Source organism: Gymnogyps californianus, chromosome Z (genome assembly GCF_018139145.2).
Source record: "Gymnogyps californianus isolate 813 chromosome Z, ASM1813914v2, whole genome shotgun sequence".
Classification (NCBI taxonomy): Eukaryota; Metazoa; Chordata; class Aves; order Accipitriformes; family Cathartidae; genus Gymnogyps; species Gymnogyps californianus.
Window position 1 is genome coordinate 65,716,174 of NC_059500.1, and position 21,960 is coordinate 65,738,133.

General features: G+C 38.1%; 1 protein-coding gene across 2 annotated transcripts in view; it reads left to right on the forward strand.

Annotated features, from left to right (window-relative positions):
- The window catches only part of ARL15 (ADP ribosylation factor like GTPase 15), a 225,924-nt gene that overhangs the window by 62,328 nt on the left and 141,636 nt on the right, over positions 1-21,960 (forward strand). For both annotated transcript variants that reach the window (XM_050913533.1, XM_050913532.1), the window contains one exon: positions 19,752-19,896. In XM_050913533.1, coding sequence (XP_050769490.1) covers positions 19,752-19,896 — 145 coding nt within the window. The remainder of the gene's footprint in view (positions 1-19,751; positions 19,897-21,960) is intronic.

Below are 21,960 nucleotides of genomic sequence, written 5' to 3' on the forward strand. Positions count from 1 at the left end.
GAAGAGAGGTCCTTTAGAGTCATGGCCTAATTCCCTTGTCAACATATGCCGCCCTCACACCCAAATTTATGAGTGTTTTAAATCCCAGCTAGTTGGCCCAGCTGGGAATATAAACTAGACCTCAGGTGTTGTTTTAACTCAGTCTGGCAACCTGCCCACCGCACAAATGAGGATACCGAACAGATCTGGCAGTCCTTCAGAGCTGTCCCACAGCTCTCCCAGAAGCACAGGCAGATGCTTGACAATTCCTTTCCAGTTAATATGGGAGAAAGTTCTCTTCCCCCCCTTACCGTAAAAACAAAGCAAAAACCCCAACCCTGTTGTGATACACCTCTAGAGATGTTTTCATTGGTAAAGAAACAGTAGCTTGGGCAGTGGCTACTCACCCTGTGACTAAGCTGATGTGGGTGCTTGGGTTTGAGTACCTGGGCAAAACTGGCAGTGAATCAACATTGGGGCAAGCAGTTTCTGGAAGTCTATTCAAATTAATAAGCTGTTCAAGATTTTAGAGGGCCCTCCCCAGTGATGGTAGCTTTGTAAGGGCACTGTCAGCTTACAAACTGTATTTGTGGAAAATGTTGTCACCTAAGACTTGTGTAGATGAAAGATCAGAAAAGAGCTCTGTAGACTTTCTGTTGCTTTCACAGGACAATTGAGATTGGAAGGGATCTTGGAAGGTCTGTAGTCCAACCTTGTGGTCAAAGCAGGGTCAACCTGAGGTCTGACTGGGTTGCTCAAGGCTTTATTCAGCTTAGTTCTGGTCTTGAAAACCAAGTGGAAGAAACCGTCAAAGATAAGGACTGCAGAGCCTCTCTGGGCACTGCCGGTCTGTTCCCGTGGGGAAAAAGTATTTTCTTATATCCAGTCTGAACCTCTTGGGCTTCGATTTGTCCATTGTTTCTTGTCTTCACTCCATTTACAGCTGCAAGTATCCCTTCAGAAAGTTCCCAGGGCATTTATCAGGATATCTCAATTGCTTTAGATTGTCTCGAAGAATATTGTGTGTTTGTACTGCTGCGGTCTTGTTAGATTTTATAAATGAGATTTCTTTTAGCAGAGGGTGCAACTCAGACTGCAGTGTGATTTTTGAGAGTTGGCACATTCAGTATGCCACATGTAGTGTAAGTACAAAATAAATTTGAACAACTAGAAATTTGTACTTTTGGCAATATTGTCGTCTGAAACATAAGGAAAAAACATGACACCTGATGCATTTGCATTAACAAATGCCTGTTCTGAAAGCAGGAAATCAAGAGTGGCTTTGTAAGAAACAAAGGGAAATGGATTTATTTATTTTTTTAATCTGCTGCTGTATTTAGGGCTCGGAGTTGAAAGACTGATTTTAATTTCACATAGGAAACTTAGTGCATTGACAAAGACACTAAAAAGTCAACAGAACCAGAAGACAGCAACATGTTAATATGCTGCTATTTTCACATAGCAGGGCAGCCTGAAAATCATGTTAAAATAATCAGCTATATGAAAATAGATGTCTTAATTCTTTCTGCTCTCCAGGTAGATTTTTCTTTAATGACTATCAAGTAGGTAAGTGGTGTTTTCAAGCTCTATTCATAGATTCCTCTTTTGTTTCCTTATGGCTTTTCGATAGTAAGTACATGCTGAGCTACAGTCTAGTCTATGCACAAGTTGCAGCTTAATTAAAATTGATTTAAAAACAGTTTAGGTAAGTAAGCACTAACCTGTGTGTGAAGATTCACAGAGTTAAGTTAGGCTAACTTTCATCGTGCATATATGTAACATACAGGAGTAATAAGAATCCACTTCTTAATTCATGTTTGCTTTCTTTTTGTGTGTTAACTGAAAGGGCTTAAGTATCCCTTGTTTGTGTGTAGCTCCGCATTGTCACTTGAGCTGTCTAGGGCCTACTATGGTTGTGTAAGGTACATTACTTGTTTTATTTTTTAATCAGTAGAACGCCACTTTTGAAGAGGGACAATGTTATGTTCTTTTCCTCTGCCTCGTCCAGATGCACTGGAGCTTTTGCTGTATTGTACAGGATCTACAATGATTGCTTTCTAAAGCCTGTGCCTTAGGTAGTTATTCTTCTGCAGTGGTACAATAGCATTCTTGATGTGCAGAGCTGCATATGAGTAGCCAGTATTAAAAATCTAGCATCAAGGCCGCAAAATATTTTTTTACTACAAGACTTGACTAACAAAAAGTACTGTTTACTGAAGTGAGTAGCTTCTTTAATAAAGCAGAAAACTAGGAGTACCTGGAACAGTGAAGACATGGGGAATCTAAACTGTGGAATGGTCTCTGCCTTGATTTATCTACTTATTTATTTTATCTCTGTCGTATTAACTACTTTCCAAATGGCAAACAACAGAATTGAGTAAAAGAAATCTGTCACCTTTTTTTTGCCCCCCTGCTCTTACTTCTATGTGTAGCAGCATTTGTTGCGTTTTTCATAAGCTTTCCATGCAACTTCTTAAATACCATTTTTTGTTCAGACAAAAATGTTGCAGGCATACATGCTCAAAATACCTGGTAATGCGATACGAGTGCCTACTGAAACTCAATATAGTGCTCTGAGATGGTGCTTTCCATTTTTGTCTTTGTAGGCATTGAAACTGTTCCTATAATCACAATGCTATCGCAAAGGAAATTTTGCTGAACTAATAATTGTTTTGTGGTTGATACACCACCACAAGTATTTAGCTGCTGAAGTCAGCTGCTGTGGAAATGAGCCTCCCTCCCCTGATTTGGCCCATACCAATGATCTCTCAACTGCCATCATCACAGAAGTTCGTGGGGAAATGGATCCACTCCCACTCATTAGCATGAAATCAGGCACCAGATCTTGGAAAGAATCTGGTAACAGAGCAGCAGGCAGCCCGGCATGGGTGAGCAATCTCCACGCGCCGCTTCGCAGGGCAGGCTGCCTGTTGATTCAGTTGAAACGCCTCATCCCTGGGGTGTAGCGCTTAGGGGTGATGAATACATGGATAACTATGCTTGAATCCACATTCCTGGAGAAGGGGTGCAGTCTCCTGGACGGCCAAAGATGGCAAGAGTTTTTAGCTACTGTTACTATGTAAGCATCCAGGAGTACTACAAATAGTTCCCAATTAAAAAAACAAACCAAATCACTCCTCCGCTTTTCAGGGTGTGGCAGTCCTTTCAGTAGTCTGATTTGGAAGCCGTAGCCTACCAGTGTCTAAAATTGGCAACTGCAAAAGAAAAAAGAAAGATATTCCCCCCCAAACAACAAACAAGCAAACTCCCCTGAAGGAATGAGGCTATACCATAGGTAAGGTTTTCTTCTTCATACGTTGGTTTTGATGGGCCCCACGTACATGTAGCATGTGTTGATACTGAAAATGAAAACTTGGCCTTTACCATGCAGTACAGCTTAACATGTCATGATGACACTGTAGGATAAGCACAGCAGGGGAATAGCTGCTTTTCAGTATTGAAACACTTCTATTTGGGTGTTTGAGTGGAAAATGGAAGCATTGACTGAAGTGAATTAAGCACAATTTCCTGTGTTATTAGGCTATATAAAAGTACAGAAAAAACAATTGGAACTTGCTGCAGTGTTCTAAGATCTCTTCATACAGACTTATGAATTAAAAATTCTGTAATAAGAAATTATTTGAATATTGGCTCAGCTGGTAAAGAGAAAAGTATAATCACTAGATGATGTGTGAAAAGCTGATGAAATACTACAGGAGACTTCACTGTCATGATGTTGAATGTCTCTAAAACTTTTAGATGCTCAGGTTTCTGAGTGAAACTTTTCACCCTGCCGCAAGTCCCAAGTTCCATGTGTTGAAAATGGGCAAAGTTGCATGCTTGTTCACTCACGACGTGGAAAATACCGAAGCCAGAGAGTACAAAATGCTAAAGGGTATGGCTGACATTTCTGCCACATGATAAACTGTGTAAAGTGGTTGAAAAGTGCAGGATCATTATGTCAGTATTTTTTGAGGAGAAAACATGGTTTGAAAAGTGTAAACTGAGATTGCTGTCTGCGACAGAACAGAAAATAAAAGCTTTCGCTCATTAATTTTTGAAATCTTCTCATCTCTTGTCTGTATTGGAAGGGGAGGATTCAGCAGTGTTAGTTAGAGCAGTATTTTTTCCTATGCATGGGCCATGGAGGAATCAAGAAAGGGTAGGACATATGCTTTCTTTGCCAATATTTTTTCCAGTATCAATTTATAATGGCAAAAACGATGACATCAAATTCTTTAAAAACAAATCCATGCAATCTGTTTTTTGTTGTCACTGTCCTAAGATATCAGTGATGAAGTCTGTTTTTAATAGTAGCTAATGAGCCACTGAAATAGCTCTAGTTGCTGAGATTCTTTCTGGGAAGACTGATTAACTTCTATATCCTACAGTAACAAAGTAGATCTAGAGTGTAACCAACAGAGGAAACATTAGGAGCCAATCAGTCTTCCACTCATGATGGTTCTTACACTGAAACTAATGAATATTGCAGAAATTCCGAATGCAGAATAGGGCAGGTATGACTTTTCAAATATAGTTGGAATTTGTGGAATGGTAAGCATTAGCAATCTTGCTTGTTTTTTAATCCTACTGTGACTGGCAAAATATTTCTTTTAAAATTTTCTGGAGTTCTTACTCTGCTGACCAGAGATACAAAGTACACAGACCAAGCATATGGAGACAGTCTTACTCTGCTTTAGAAGGATTAATAGTTTCAAGTTAAGACCAAAAGAATGTCCAATATATGTAACACGTCATGCATCTTAATTTACCTTAAGCAAATACCACATATATAACATTGTCCTTCACTTGGCATGTTAGTGATGCAAAGGAGTTAAGAGTTTAGATTTTGTCTGAGCCACAAAGTAGTGTTAATTCTTGTTAAAATAAGTCATCCACAATAAGCACTTAAGGGAAATTCAAAGCTATTACAGCAGACGGCCTGCCAAAAATCTTAAGTCATTTATGACAGTCTAATAATGTTAAATTCTTTGAACATGTGTAAAAATGGGGAAACTTGCAGGTCTAATTCCTGAAAATGTGGGCAGCACAGAATTGTATGAGAACACTGAAAAATGAGTTGCACTGCAAATTCATACAGTTCTTTGTTATGTGCAGTTTGATTTATTGGAGTGTTTAATTGTTGATAGAAGTTCAGTTCCTCAAGGAAAGAATGTTTTTGTTTACCCTTAATGAGATTCTGTGTGGCATCTGCAAGGTAACTTTTTTTTGTCACTGTTTTTGTCTAGTCAGGTACCACCAAATTATTTTTAACCAGAAAATTATGAAAAGGACTTTGCTCTTCTAAAATTCCACGTATGAGCTGCTTTTCTTTTCCAAATGAAACATGCACGATCGTGTAATAGTGCAATACCATAATGCTGCTTGTGTAGACCTTTTCAGTTTATTTTTACTGCAGTCGATCTTTCACACAGCGTGACTTTTCTGATGCTTTTGAATCCACGTAGCTTTAAAATTATGAAGTCCAAGTCACGTGCTTGATACAGTTAAATGTTGCTAAAATGTCTATTCTTCTACCCCATTTTCTATGCTGGTAGGTTCACTAAGGAAATTCTTAATTTCTTGCTTCAGTATTATTTCAACTGGAATCTGTGGTATATCAGGCTGTCCCTGAAGGATTTTCTTCTGTATTTATCTGACACACAGGAAAAATTTTTCAAGGAAATACCACTGAGTAGTATGGTTGATTGGAGTAGAAAATATGTTGCTCTTAGGCTGGAATGTAAGGCTTAGCAGAAAAGAAAACCAGTAGACAGCAGGAAGTAGAATCATGATACATTTGTCATTAAAATACTTCAGTGTGCCTGGAAGTCCAAGTAGGTTTTAATGTTTTTACAACCGACTTCATATGTACACTTAGTGCAGAAATATTTACCTGGTTTCATACTATTCAACACTGTACTTGTTGCTGTCAATGTGATTTTTCTAATGCGAAAATTTCCAAATCAATTTATGGTCTGTTGGAACTTCATCTTATTTGTAGAAGGTTATTTTTCCTAGGATTTTTATTGGGATAGGAATTAACTGGTTTTACCATTTAAGGCTGCATAATGTCCCCAGCTGAAAAACCTTCAAACATTTAGACTACAGCTTAATAGGTCATTTTGATTCCTGTTTCTGGACAAGAGTCAAATACGAGCCTTCTAAGCTCAGTTGTGTCCTCTTACGATAAACTACTTTAAATTGCTCTAGTTTCCTTGTGCTAGATGGACATCACAATCATGTTCTCATATTTTTTGTTCTCTTTAAAGAACAAAACTAACACTGAAATTTGCATGTAGTCATTTTTTAGACCATATTTCTATGCTGAAGGACTTGTTTCTTTTGAACTACGTATAGGTTGAATCAGTCCCAAAACCAAATTCCAAGTCTGAATAAAATAATAAAAAAGTGCCACCTAATTATTACTTCTCTTTAGTGTATGGAACTTAGTCTTTGCTGCTTTACACACATTGCACTGTGGTTTGGATCACATTTGACTTCAGTGGTATTTCACTAGAAGTAATACATTAATAACAACATAGTTTTTCGCCTTCCTGGTAGTATTCTTAGGTCTTTTTTTCAGCTCTTTAGCTGAATTTTACTGTTCAGGCTGACATTATCCTCAACTTTGTGAGGTTAGCTACCTTAAAAATAGGTTTAATAAAATTTGCAGGCTTGCTTCTAAGAATAAAGTTAAAAAATAACCCAACTCGTTGGTAGTTTGTCAGTTTAAAAATTTATGGCACATTAGTTTTGGAAATCACAGTTTGCCTCATGATAATCGAAGGCCTTTCACTTTTTTTTAGGAAAATTCATTTAGGTTTGTGAACTTGAGACAGCATATGTTCACTAGAATTTCTTATGTTTTGCTTCATCTTGAACTGTCTGCCTGGGTATTGTGTTCTTTTCCATCAAAATATCTCTGGGTTTAGAGAGTGCACTTAATTGCTTAAAAGATCTGAGGTTTTTTAGTTTCCTGTGGTAAGGAACTTGGAAAATTCAATAGGAAAACAGTAGCTGTTAACAAATTTTCAGATTTGAGCAGTGTAGTTAATAGTGGCAGGAGAATTTCTGCTTCAGCATTCTGCCTAACTGGATGAGGTTTGAGGAATGGTCAGGCTGTTTCATATGTTGCTCCATATTTTTTAGTTTGATTTCCTTGGCATTCATCAGTTGAGGATAGTGACCTGACACAATTTGCAGGTGTTTCAGCTCCTCTGTTGCAGGAGACATAGACACTCATACTTTACATTGGGCACCAGAAATTTTGCCTCTTGCCAGAGAACTGGAAAGAGCATGTTTTTCTCATTTACATGGGCTTTATAAACTGCTTGTATGAAAATGAGTAGAAAACATTCTTTTGCAGTTACTACTTCAAATTCTAATCTTTCTGCTCAACCTGCAGACCTGGAAGTGACTGGATTCTTGGAGGATCTCCTCTTTTTCAGTTCCTTTGGTTCAGTATCTATCCAGAAAGTCCCCTCTACTTCCTGCTCACCTGTGCAAGTCCAAGGAGGTTGTATGTAGAGCTGATGTCCCACTACCAAGTCTTATTCTGTTGGGCTGTGGGGTTTTGGGCAGTTTTTGCTTCCTACTGCTCTGCAGAGGTAGCGTTTTGATTGGTAGTAGTACACCGGCAGCTTGTTCTTGTGTCTGCTCTGCAAACCTACCAAGTGAAGGTTCATCTACATGCATGATGATTCCACCTAGGTATGAGATAAGGATCTTGTGCAGCCCACTAGGAAACCAAGGTTTAATGTCTTCTAATTTCATGAACGTTTATGATAAGACATTTGTTCTGAAATACTTTTTTTCTTCAAATGTATCTCTTCCCTTGCTTTTATAGATTGCCATTTCTTCCTGATTTAAGCATTGATCTCTTTAAGGCATAATTTGTGATTGTATGCTTTTGTAGCAATAAACTTGATAACAGGAGCTTAAGAATTTCTTGCAAGGATGAGGAAATGTGATCATTTACACATTTTTTCAAATAGAGGACTGTATTATTATTACTTAGGAAAATATAATACTTCCGGTGCTTTTTCAGTTACTGTGATCTTTATTTGACACTTTTTAGTGCAGTTAATTTCTTCTTAAATCCTGTACTTCGTAATTTTAGTACCCAATAACATAATCAAGATGTGCTGCACTCCTTAATCCTTGTATAAAAAGGTATGATACATCCTGTGCCTTATCCTATCTTTTCATTGTTATAAATCGCTTTGGAGAAATACTTGTGAGCTGTGAATGCTTCCTCTTCAGTGAAAAATCTCTGTGGCATGAGAACTGTGTACATCTCCTCTCATACTCTATACATTCCTCGTGCTTCAAAAATACAGATCTAATGATATGTAGGTAATTGGCAGTTACTGAAGTTTCACTGTAAATGTTGTTTCCTTATCATACCTTTATATGACAAAATCCTAGCTTCCAGTTCTTTATTACAATTCTTTAATAATCTGTCAGTCCTTAGGGAACTGAATGTAAAAAATTAAAAATACTTTAAACAAAAAGGTTGGGTTAAACCCAGTGTTCTGCTTTTACAGCTACTCATATGTCTTAGTCTCTAAAAGGCAGCTACTCATATGTCTTAGTCTCTAAAAGGCAGCTATCTTCCATTTCTTAAGCCTCTGAATTATGCCACTCACTCCAGATTGCTTATGTTTCTCTGATAGACTCTCATGGTTATGACAATTCTCCCTGGTCCTCAGTGAAATTTTCTCCTAGCCAGCAAAAGGAGGAGTTTCCCAGCTTGTCAGGATTTACGCTGATCTACAGTAAATGGTAAAATTTTTGTTCCAGTAAGAAGCAGTGAGTCAGTTCTTACAGAGGTATCTGCAGCCTCCTTAGAACAAGTATTAAATCTCTCACAGCTGTGCTTTAAAGCAGGTCAGGGACTGAGCACCCCAGAGCTGTGCTCAGTTGTCTGAATAACACGTTGAGTTTATTTCTGCTTGGATTTATGATCATATTTCATCAACATAAGGTGTATTCTTAAGTAACAACCTGTTGCTTTTTTAACTTAAGAGACTTTGTATGGAACTATTGTGTAATAATTATCTGAAAAAACAGACACCCAGCACACTGTCAGTGAAAGCAGTAGCATTGAGAAAGGGATGGCACAGGAAGGTTTCAGGCTGAGGGCTTTTACTCCCTTTAAAAGCATGCATTTGCTAGAGCTGCCTGGATGCTGCACCTACCCAAAGAAGAAAAAAATTGAATCCCCTCAAAAGGTTTTCAGCAGCTCTGAGACTAAAAGTGGATCTTTCCCACAAAAAAAAAAAAAAAAAAAAAAAAAAAAAAAAAAAAAAAAAAAAAAAAAAAATTCTGGCATAGTGATACCTTCCTGTGGTTTGAAGTATTTCATGCCCCTTAACTAATAGAACATGGTTGTAGTTTTACCAGGAGAAACTTCTTGGTTTGGGCTGTCTGCACCGCAGAGAGGGCATGCTGATATACCTGTGAGTAGGCATAGCTGTATGGCAGGCTGTTCTGTTAGCAAGGCCACAATAATCCGTGTTTTCACAAAAAATAAAGCTAGTTCTTGCCAGCTCTCGTTTTCTCCCAAAAGAGTTAAAATTCAGCTGTGGCTTTTCAAAGGCAGCTTAACCTCTAAGTGTGTCCAGAATTTATCTACAAAATATTCTTTACCTTTTCTCTTTTTTTTTTTTTTCCCCCCACCTAACTCAAGTAGGGGAATAGGTATGGGTCAATATTTGTTAAAAAAATTGTTGTTTGGGGGTTGTTGTGTGGGGTTTTGTGTTTTATTTTGTTTGTTTTTGTTGGCTTACTTTTTTTAACAGTGCAAGCATATGAAACTAGCTTATATCTGTAGTTGATCCGTTGCTCTGTATGATCCGTTCCCTTCCCTGTCAGCTGAGAATCCCCATCTTAAATTGAGTTGTGTTCCCCAAACATTCAAGCACTAGAAGCAGAGCACCTGTTGGGTTTCTCTTTGAGACAGTTTAAAGGCTGTGTAGTCCTTGATCCACGCATGCTCAGCAGTGACAAATTTGACAGTTCTGATTTTACAGTGCTAGATGAACAAAATAGCCAATAGAGTCTTCATCAGCAAACAGATTGGTGACAGCTGAGAAACTCAGTGGTAGATGTAGATATAAAGCCAGAAAAAAAAAGCCAAACTTGCAGCTGGAGAGAAGAGAAATGCAAAATGCTTGTGTTGGAGCATGAGAAGTTTTCAATGGTTGAAGTTTCTCAAACTTAACTCATTAAGAGTTTGATTGATGCAAAACCTGTTTTACATTCAAAGAGGCCCTCATTGATTAAAATCTGAAGAATTTTTAATGGTACTTGAGATTCATATGCCTTCCTCTAATTGTGTATTTTGGATTAATGTTTTTGTGTGGGTCGGTCTTCTGTTTCCGCCCACAGTAGTAATATGCTGTGCTAGCCAAGTAAAACTCTTAGGATATATAAGGGAGGAAGAGAGGTTTCTGTATATGTTACTACATATTTTGTATTCCCTAGGTCTTTTGGTCAAAATAGATATCCTCTTAGAGGTTCTTATTTTTGTAAATATAGCATACTGGGAAAGTAAAATGAAAAGGGCACATAAGTGCGAAATCATTCATAGGGAGCCTAATGACTAAGAAAGAGATGCCCATAGCCTGCAACTATATAATGCTTCAAATTCAATGCTGGAGATTGATACCACCATGAACTGGTAATAGAGCACACCCGTTAGATCTCCCATTTGCGTCTCTGCCAGCGCTGGTGTAATTCTTACTCCATTTTCTAGTGTTGGAAGGCAGTCTAGTCTTCAGTGTTCCAAGCAGAAGAATTCTTTGGCCAGAAGACTTGTGCTGCCTGCAAATTCCAGCTATCCTTGTTCTTCTGTCCACTTCCTCCTTTTATGTAAATCCTCCCATTACTTCTTGTTAGACTGCATGTACACCGGAAATGCTTTTCACCCTTATATTTAAATGTTAACTGCATAGACTGTTTCTATTTTAGTAACTTTTTTTGTATCAGGATCTACTGGTATTTTCTTTTCCTTGCCTTCTGATAATTTTAGAGCAACCAAACATTCATTGGTTTGCTAAATTCTTGGTTGGGTAATGCCTAAATTTGCTGTGGTGTGCTTCTTGTACTGTATGAGCAAAGAGAGAGTTATTAGCGGGGACCCTTGAGCAGGTAGGTTTAAAAGTGACAGCTGAAACTGTACTTTCCTTTTTAATGTACTGTCACACTATTATAATTTTGTTTAATTTTGCAAAATGATTCTAAAACTCTTTTAGATTTTCCCTTTGTCAATGGGTCCTTCTCTCCTGTTTTGTTTTTTGTACAGATTTTCGTACTTTGACTGATACCCACAATCTCTTTGTACTTACCATTCTACCTCAGCTATGAACATGTTCAGTAAGACCAGACTTCACAGAAAATAGTCTGGTCTGCTGTCCTTAGAGATTTCTCTTCTTTTCTCTCAGATTTGATGGTAAATGTAAGTTTTGAAACCTTTCATAAGAAAGAACATGACATACCCTGGGGCTTAATCTCAGAGGAAACATTGCCTTAAGTAAACATTAGATATTTCTTCTTTTGCCCTCAAAACACACTTGGAGTTTCTCTAGGTTCCTTTGCTTTTTGATACTCGGAGACATGCACGCAGCCCAGGAGCCGTTTTCTTTTATTTACATTTATGATGCCCAACAACTCTGAAAGCATGGGCTGCAGCTGGGTGGAAAAAATTCTCTGGAGTTTGTCTGTTTCCGTGATGTTACTGATACAGTGGGTGGAAGAATTCAGATCTTGTTGCTTTTCTCAGGGATGTATTAACTGGTATCACCTGAATCCCCCTTGAGATCTTCTGGCTATCAGTGGATGAGGGCACACTTCTCTTGTTTGTTGTACTTGGCCATTCCTTGTGCTTTTTCCAGCTATGTTTCAAATGAATTTGTTTGTGTTTGTTTTAACTTAACTGAAATTTTTGAGACCCTTTTTGCTACATAAATCCTTGCAGAAATCTCACTTCACACTTGGTGATGGGTTTTACTCTCCTAGTGTACTTTGAATTTGCCTAGCAATTTCAGAGTAGGACAGCAGCAGTAGCTTTTATTTTTCTTTTCTTTTTTAATGTATGGAATACAATGCAAGTCTTCATTTAACTTTCTCTTTATCTGGTGTACATCTGGATTTCTATTCACACCTGAAGTATTTCTCTAATTTTGTTTCTTTGAGGTTCTTTGACGTATTTGGGCATGGGATTTGGATATATCACTGTACTGTTTCTATACATCCTCTTTTTTGTATTATACAGAAGTAATATTATGTGTGCCATGTATATCAAATATGGGTGTCCAGGCTCTTGTGTACCAAATAATTTTCAGGGAGAAGAAAGAAACAAAATGTGCTGTTGCATTTAGGTGACATGTAGTCAGCTTTAATTAGCAAAATCGAAGAACACCAAGTGGTCTATATGCTTCTTTCTGGTTTTGTGATCCCATGTGGGCTTATAGAACACAAGTAATTCATGCTATGCTGAACAAAAGAAAAGTGTTCTGTAACCCAACTTGTAACACAAATGAATCATGGAAAAGCTTTTTATGATTTGGCTCAGAAACTGTAAAGGGATGACTTTTAGCAAGCCTGAAAGCTCTAAGGTTGGGGTTTTTGGGGTTTTTTTGTTTGTTTGTTTGTTTTTTGGGTGTGTGTATATTAAAAAAATAAATAAAATCTATATGTATCTTTCATCCTTACTAGAAATTAGAAGTGACAGGAGGTGGCACATCCTTAATCTTTGCACATTTCTGTGGTGCTACTACTGCCTCTTTTGCTGATATTTTCAATGATTCTTAGGGCTTTTTTAGTATGGTTGTGTTTCCTTAGGTTGTGAAACAAACTGTTTGCAAAGGCTTTTGTTCATCTTTTTTGTTGCCTTTGCCTCTTGCTGTTAAATGTGAATGGACTGATGGGTTGAAAGAGATGAGTTACTCTTGTGCAGCAAAACAAATGGAAAGCAAACTGTCAGAGAGGAAACAACTTGAGCAATAATTCTACACTTGATGAAACCTAGAAGTGTCTGACAACCCCCTTGCAGCTTGATTTGACACTACAGTGAGGTGAGTGATTGTCTTCTCCTGTTCAGAGTAGCACCTGTGCATGTTTGTTTTGCTGACTCAGCATTGGTTTATCATAGCCTTGTGCTATTATATTTTATGTAGGCTTTTAAGTCATACTACTGCACTGAATATCTGAGTACATCCAGAACTTGATATTGTTTTTCTTCATGCTTTCTTCAAGCACAGTGTGAATGGAGTGGAGAGTCATAATTTGGTTTTGCTCTTCTTTTATTTATAGGGAGTGCAAGAGGTGGAGGTTAGAGAAGCTCATTTTCCATTGTGGACATGAGGTTTTGTGATTTGTTTTGGCTGATAGTAGGGCAAGGACTTCTGTTGCCTTACAGCTTCTTCCAGGGAAATTACATTTTTGACTGCATTTATGGAATTTTTGTGGTTCCTAAAGCCCTGAACTTCTGGGTGGGGCCTTCACCCCAGAGCAGTCCCTCTGATATCAGATAAAACAAACGATCTTTTGCTTTCTGCCCAATTGCTATACAAACAAAGATACTGTCCTTCATCCTTGTGCAATGTGGCAGCCAGCAGCTTGACCATCAAAAACTGAGTTGTAAACTTTATTTTATCCTTGAGGTAGTGAAGACTTTATTTTCTTGAGAAATCCAAAAGTTGTTCTGGATTTTGGACAGAATTCGACCCACTGTATTATCGTCACTCAAAGGAAGAATGCATCATGACCGTGAAGTCTTTTGAAGTGTTATGCTCTGAACAGCAGTGTCATATCTGGCTTGTCAGAAGTCAGCCAGTTCTTTCTTCTTGACCTTATTTCCTCCAAGCCTTCTCCGCTGGTAGCAGAGTTGTCAAATATGTCGAAGAATGAATAGGGCTGTGTCATTTGTCTGGTTTTGGTACTTGAGCCTGTGTCTTATGTCTTGTTCAGCTGTGACTACACAGGGATGTTGAAGTCATTTGAGATGTGATTGCTCCTTTTGAGACTCTAGAAGCGTGGCTCCTCTGAAATACTGAGAAGTTTTTGACAGGGCTTGGTGGATAATTTCAACCAATTAATCCGAAAGTATTTCTTTTCTTAGTGGTCTGAAGGGAGAATTTGAGATTCCTGCTCCAAACAATATGTTGCTATTTTAGTGTCCTGCAACATTTCTGTAAGGTAGGGCATCACCAGGACTCTGTTTGCTCTGTAAAACTGCTTCACTTCATTGAGAATTTGTTTTCTTCTGTCCTGTTTTATATTATCCTGTCTTTAATGCCATATACTTGTCTGTCTTCCTGCAGCACAGGCTGATATAAAATTGAAGACATGTAGGTGCATGTAGAGGAAGAATGCTTTTGGGTTCAATCAGTGGGCTGATCGTGCACTCATGAAGATTAGCCAGGTTAAAGCAGAGGGCTACTTCATCCTGCCGGTGGAGTGGTGTAGTAGGTTAGCAGGCCTTGAGCTAGAGTCCCTCTATTGGAGTTTGGATAGTTTGTATTGGGACGGAGGAGCTTGAGTGTAGCAATCACTGTTTAATGAGGTTGTGGGCTGTCAGAGAAGGTGACTGGTCATGATTTTAGTATTTTCATCTGTGCTGAACATCACTTCAGGATGGCAGTGGCTGTATGAGTATTCATTCATCTCTGTTGGTAGCCACAAAACGAACAGCAATCTGTTAGGTTTTGTCCTCATTACTGTTGTTATATAGACAAAGATGAACCTTACCAATCTGGTGTTTTGAAAACATGAAAGCAGTGTCACTGGTTGTGTGTCTTAAAATTGGTAGTTTTTTCCTCTTCCTCCCTTTTTTTGTAGTGGTAAAACCACCTGTGCAGCAGTATGGAAACTGAAGAGTCTACAGCTTTAGCTCACATAGTCAAATGCATAGATGCTATTGTACTAGTTTAACATTAAGGTATTCATACAGTTAAAATTTAGTTTATTTATATATCCCTTTTTTCCCTCTCTCCTAGCTGTGTCTAATATCATTCAGGTGCCTTGAGTATTTTATTATTTGCATTCAATTATTCCACTGCTGTCCTCAGTTGTTTCCTAGCCTTAGTATTATAACTGTCTACCTTGTTTTTTTCCCCCACCTTTCACATTATCTCTTCAAGGTTTGAGATTTCTTTGTGCTTGTGTGATCTCATACAACACCAGAGCCATGGAGCCTGCTGTGTGTAAATTTGACTTTTCTTAATAATCGCCTTGAGTTTTCATCAACAGCTTCAGATGATTAACCAGTCCTCTGGATATAAGTGTGTGCTGGGTACTAGAAGTCTGTTCAAAGATACCTTAATTGAAAAATAAAATGTAAAGAGAGACCATATCCATAAGTGTAAGCAAGAGGGGAAGGGGAGCAGAGCTATGGTTGAGCTTTCAGCCTTAATTCTGGATTTCAAGAGCTCTGAATGCTTGGTTTGTTAGCATTAATGTTGCACTAACTTAGGGTATTTTTGCATGAGAGTGTGTGTGTTTAACCAACTAAGCATGAAATCCCTTGCTTCTGTTTGTCCCTATTAAATAGTGGCAACAAAAGAAACAGACAGGAGATGGGTCCAGAACAAAGCAGAAATAATGGAGTATTTCACCCCAAAAAGGAGAGTGAAACGAGAAGTATAATGAGTAGGCAAGGACAGACTCAATGGCCGGAGGCAGTGTAATGTGTTGGAGAGAGTAGTAATTCAGGGACGTTTGCTGCCCAGAGCTTCAATCTGTGATCTCTGAGCTGCACATATATCAGAAGTGTTTGGCCACCTCTGCTATAGACACAGTATTTAATACTTTTCCCGGAAGAAATCTCTGTAGGGCTTTAAAGGGACACTGTCTAGGATTGTCAGCTCAAATACTGATCTGCCTAAAACTGGAATCATCTGGTTGGGGTAGAAATCCCTAAGCAGGAGTAGGACTGGCTAACTTCTTCCCTTAGCTCTTGCGTGTGATTATATGTGCACATGCAGCATGAACGCACACATACAAGTAAAATGAAAGTAACAGTGGTGCTGAATATTGCAGAGTTTTCTGCACACTGCAGCACCTAATTACTCCCAGTTTCCTGGATAAATACGTCTTTTTTTCCAAAACTGGCTAAATGCATATGTTTTTTCAAGATACTGTATTATTTTATTTTCAGTACTTTAAAATCTGCTCGTTCATTTAAAAAAAAATAATAAATTAACTCCCAACTCTCCCTGCCTGCCTCTCTGCCTGCTTCTTCTCCCCATCCAGTGGGTATAAAGAGTTTTGAGTGTGATGTTCTCAAAAATCATGAAAACTGACACTTTGGTTGACATGTCTCTCCCTTTAAAGTAAGTAATATCTTACCCTGGTAGGATGAAAGGGCTCAAAAAATTGTTGTTCCTTTTTTATTGCTAGCAGTGGGGCTGAAATGCATGACCATACCCCAAAGAACATATCAGTGACTATGCCAGCTAGCTCTGCTTGACCCTATATTTGCGGTAGTCAAATGTTTTCTTTCTGTCCTCGCCAACGCTCCCTCCGAGTGGCCTCACTTGGGTTCAGGGTTTGCTTTATAATACCTAAAAGGCAGCCTTTTATTGGACAGTCACTCATCGAGCAAATCAGATTTGGGAATCAATGAAAGAGACTTCCAGGCCCATATCTGACAAGTGTTTGAAGACCAGTCAGGCTGTTAATTCAAGTTTCTCTTATGCCTTTTGGGTTGTCCAAATGGAGTGGAAAGTACGCCGGTTTTGGAAAGGACTGAGTGCTCGTTGTGCATTGAACAACTGTCTCAATGTTTTTGATATATTTGTGTTTTGGATTTCAGGAATGGCTTCTTTAGTTACTAATACACATTTCTTGCAATTCTGTACATTTCAGACTGCACTGTCATACATGACAACATCTTAAATAACAGTGTAGCTCTAGTCCATGCTTTATAAAATATTTCAGGATGTGTTTCCTGTGCATAATCAAAAGCAGAATGTAGGATGTAATTTTATTTGCATGGTCAGTGACTTCTGAATTTTCTACTCTCCGCGGATCTTGTACAGCTACTAGATGCAGCTGCCAAAGTTGTGACAATAGAGGTTTAGTCTCTATAATGGATGCTTAAATAGCCCTGACTTTGTGAGGGGCCAACTAACAACTAACTGAGAGGACAGGAAGGCAGTAATCGGACTTGAGTAAGGAGGATTGCAAAACACATTTATAAAATTTAAATACGTTATTACAAGTATCCCCTAAAATGTGTTGTAGAATTTCTCGTGTCAGCCAGTGGTAAGTGCTATACACAGCAGCTTAAATTTCAACACCTTTTTGAAGACAGAATTTTTAAAGTCTGTTTTCATTCCAACCAAACAAAAATACCTACTGAAGGAAGTTAGCCTTGCAGAAGGACAAAGTCATGAATATAACAAAGATGTCCAAAACCAGGACGGGGAATCATACCAAATAAAATACGAGAGTGGTCTGGAGGGGGCCATATCCCTGTCTTCTGGGGTTCTATGTTGGCTGTATCTCAGGAACTTTCATACCTAACTGTGCTTACTGGTAAAGGATAAGTGAGTGGGTGGCGGGTCTACATATGCTGCTTTGGACATGCAATTTGACCTGGATTTTTGATCATATGTTTAATCAACAGCACGTAAAGGTTCTCCAGACTAAGTTAGACTTAAGCAGTCTGCACTAAAGAGATACTGAACTTCAGAACCAGCCCGCGGAGCCCCTCTCACCCACAGAGCCTCCATATGTGTTCTACAAAGAGCAATAATTATCTTTGACAGAACTGCAGGTTATTAAATGTTGTCAGGGCCGCAAGAGTCGTGTCTGGTTGCATAAGAACTGGCACAGTGTCTGGACAGAGAGAAGCACAGACTTTCATCAGCTCATCTATTTCTTTATGTTTTTCAATATGACATGAAGAAGTTGTTGCAAAGATGCCGTGCTGACAGGGACAAATAGAATCCTTTTTAAAGACTGGCTGCAAAGGGCCTGACACACAGCCTCGGGAGCTCTGGCAAGCTTCGAAGAATTTTATGCAGCCTTCAGCCTGATATCCATTAAGTGGAAACTCTGTTTGGAGGAGCTTATGTTGTGCAATGAACTCAATTGGCCTTTCTCACTGAAGTACCAGAGTAGAATATTTGCTATGGCTTTGTAGAATCTGTGAGATAAGTATAAACTGACGTCAGTGAATAAAGCTAGAAGGCATGTTTACTCTGTTTAGCTATGGACACACATATAAGGGCAAACCTTCTTGAAAAAAACAATTTTTGAGTCAAATTTTAATAGAGGCAAAGCTTTTATTTTTAAAATCTGTTGCCTTTGTTCAGCTTAACTACTACTGTAAATGTTTTTACTCCTAAAATATTTTCTTTCACATTTTTAAAAGGTGTTGAAGGAATTTTGTAACTTTCCCTGAACTTATCTTTTGCTTCTTTAAACCAATGAAGACTGTTTCGGCAGCATGTATAATAACTTACGATCTGTATGGAAAGAATCCAATAAAAGTTCGGCATTCAGTGAGCTGTCTTTATAATCATGTTCTCTTTGGATGACTTGCTCACAGATCCAGATCCCACTATTTGCAACAGTGCCTTACTGGTGTCTGTTCAGTTTCTCTGCTCCTCCAGGAGCCCTCAATGAGAGATCCTGGGTAGTCATGTAGATATTGGGTAGGTTGTAAAGACTGGATTTCTTTACCCAATGTGGCGATTGGCTTGTGGTTAAGATGCAAAAAAAGAGCTGGGACTATGTAAAGACAGAATGTGTGAGAGAGGAGTGATTGCACAAACATTTTTCCCTTCCTTGTAGCAGATGTACTCCTCTGATATGAAGGTGGCAGATATTGGGGAAAAGGTATTTATATATATTGGGGTGGTGGAGGTCTATCTTGGACATTAGCGGGTAATTATACCCCATACCTTAAATATAAACTTCCTAGCTTTCCCGGAGTGGTAAGTTTTCAGATTTTTACATAAAAATTTTCTATATTACATGTGAAGAAAGGTCTGATGAACCTTACTGAGGGCTTAAAGGACCTTTTGGATGAGCTTGACCTACTTTGGCAATGCTTTTTAAAACATGTGAGCAGAACTCTAAAGTAGACTTTGTGTAAGAGAGTTTTATTCTATATATTGTGATCAATTTATACTTCTCCAGGAAAAGTGAGAGATCTGCATATTTTTGACTAGAGCTATGTCCAGCAAAATTTATTCCTTTACAAGCTGTACTCTTTAACAGCTGATATTTTAAAGTAAAACACATGACGCAGCAAGCCCAGGAAGGACATCAGTGGAGCAAAGTTCTCTGATTCTTTCCTGTGACAACAGGGAGAGCCTGGCCAGCAGCTGCTGAGGAGCTGCTCTGATGTTCACACCAGGTATTGCATGAAATTAGAACAGGAAACAAACTCATGCATACCCAACCGCAGAGTTGAGTAGAACATGTACCTGTCTCGCTGTACGTGCACTGTTTATGCTATTCAGGAAATGGATGTCACTTTCCTCAATTGAGCTCTGTGAGGTTTAAGTGAAAAGTTAACGGGTAGATTTATGTTTTCTTTTAAAGCTGTTCTAGATTTTTAGTTGAGGTCATCTCAGTCTATTAATAGACGATTTTGTCAAAATAGTAAGTTGAAATAATAATTTGCCTCTCTCCAGTGCCTTTAAATTTATAAACTTGATTTTTAGAACCTTGTTGAATAAACATTTGCAAAAAAAAGTAACTTCTTCCTTTTGTTTTTGTTTTGTTTGTTTTTTTCCCTACCCTGGCAGTGTTTTAGAGCACTGTGCTGCAAGGGACCGCCACCACCACGACCTGAATATGACTTGGTTTGCATAGGCCTCACTGGTTCTGGCAAGACAAGTCTTCTGTCACAGCTTTGCAGTGAAAGCCCAGAGAATATAGTGTCTACCACAGGTAAGATGCTCCCTTTATTCCATAGTGTGCTGTAACATTGCCCAAAGGTGACTTTTGAAACATATAGCAAAGGTGGTAGAGAACTTAAGCTTAAAAACTTAAGTTTAAGTCAAAACATACACTGTGATGTAATGAAGCAGAACCATTGGAAACATACAGTAGCAGTATAGTGTAGACACACATTAAAAGGTTTCTTTCTTCTCTTTACTTTTGGTTTTTAAGCAGTGTTGTTATATGGACAGGGAAGAGGAGAATGTGCTATAAAATAGAATAGGACAGTGATGCTCTGAAACTTAAGTTGGGATTTATTTCTTCTCATACTTGGTCAGTACTGCCTTGTGGTATATGCTAGCAACCAAAAGAATAAATGTAATGGAAATGTTTATTTCTGGTGATAAACCTTTCTTTTTAGATCAGCAAAGAGTCTTGTTTATGTAGTAAGTGCAGATCAAGATCAGAGAATCAATTTACAAAAAGTTTCAGTGGCATTGAGAAGATACGTAAAAACAGACACAACAATCACAGCTAAAAGGTATCTTAAGTCCAAAAAATTTGAATATGCATGCTGATGTAGATGAACCAGAATGCCTAATACTGAAAAGGGTATTTTGATTAAAAACCAAAACCAAACAAACAAAAAACCCCAACAAAACAGCACCAGAAAAAAACAGAAACAAACATGTGGAGTGAGAAGAAGGAATACCTGGCTGCAAAGTTCAGAAAGAGGACAGATTAAGTCATAGAGATGGAAGAAATCTGGTTCTGTGGCTGCAGCGATTTACTAAGGTTGACTGGCTGAGAGAACAGATAGTGAGTGTTGTGCGAGTAACTTGTGTTTATAGTTACATGGCCTTATGTTGTAGCTGTGGTTCATGGGCTTGAATTTTATGATTGTCCCTTAGCAACCCTAGCTGGTTTTCAGTGTATCTTTGTTTAAATTACAAGAACATAAGGTTATTTAATACAACTGTACGTAAACAAAGTAAAACAGGTACAAGAAAATACTGCGTTTTTTCTACGATGAATAATTTACCCATTGCCTTCACAATGGTGGTGTTGGGAATGTTAAAGAGATCTGACACTTCATTGTGTGGAGAAGGTGTCAATGCCTAACTCAAAAAGTTAGAAGGAAATTGTAGAGTAATTCAGCCTTTTTTTTCTTTTCCTCTCTCCTGAGCTTTATCTTTAGAGTTCAGCTGGATTATACTTTAACACTTTAGACCGTGAGAGAAACAGTAACAGCAATAGAAATAGCAGTATAGATCTATCAGAGGAAATAATGAAAATATGATTAATTTTAAAATTAAATTTCTTACATGTTTCTAGATAGTTGCAACAAAATACCATTCTGTAGTTAGGCAACTTGAGGAATGAAAACGGACTCTGGAGAAAACTAGGCAGCATCCAAACTAAAATGATGCATATCTAGGCTATTCAGCTTATAATGAATGTACCCACGTGTACCATATCTGTGCTATATCAGAAAATATTGTTGAGAATCCAAGAATACAATGTGACAACTGCTCCACTCAGTTTTCAGACTATAACCTGTATTTTTGCTTTTCTCATCAATGCCACTCAGGTCCATTCCAGTTTTTCCTCCTTTCTAGGAAGAGTTTAGGATTTGTTTTAAGACAACGACAAAAATATTTCATAATTATTCCCTTCAGATTTTCTTGCACTTTACTGCATCTAGCACTGACCATGGCTGGAGTGCTGGAATATCTTATTTGTCTGATCTGGGAGAAAAAATATCTTGTTTCTGTTAAGTGATAGCTAATAAACTTGGAGTGAAATACATTTTTTCAAAACTTCTTTACTCAGTTCACAGGTACGTAATCATGTTGAAACTACTTGTGCTGGATGGAGATAAATTTAATGTCTATCTGGACATTTTATGCTGAAAGAGCAGACATAATTTTTCCTATATAAAGTATTACTTACACTTATATGTATGTATGCACTAAACATGCAGAAATTAGTATACAGTATATTGATGGATTGCCGGGAGCCTTTCACATTCCCTTTCTCTTGGCTGTCTGAATTTTCAGTCAAGGGAAAACA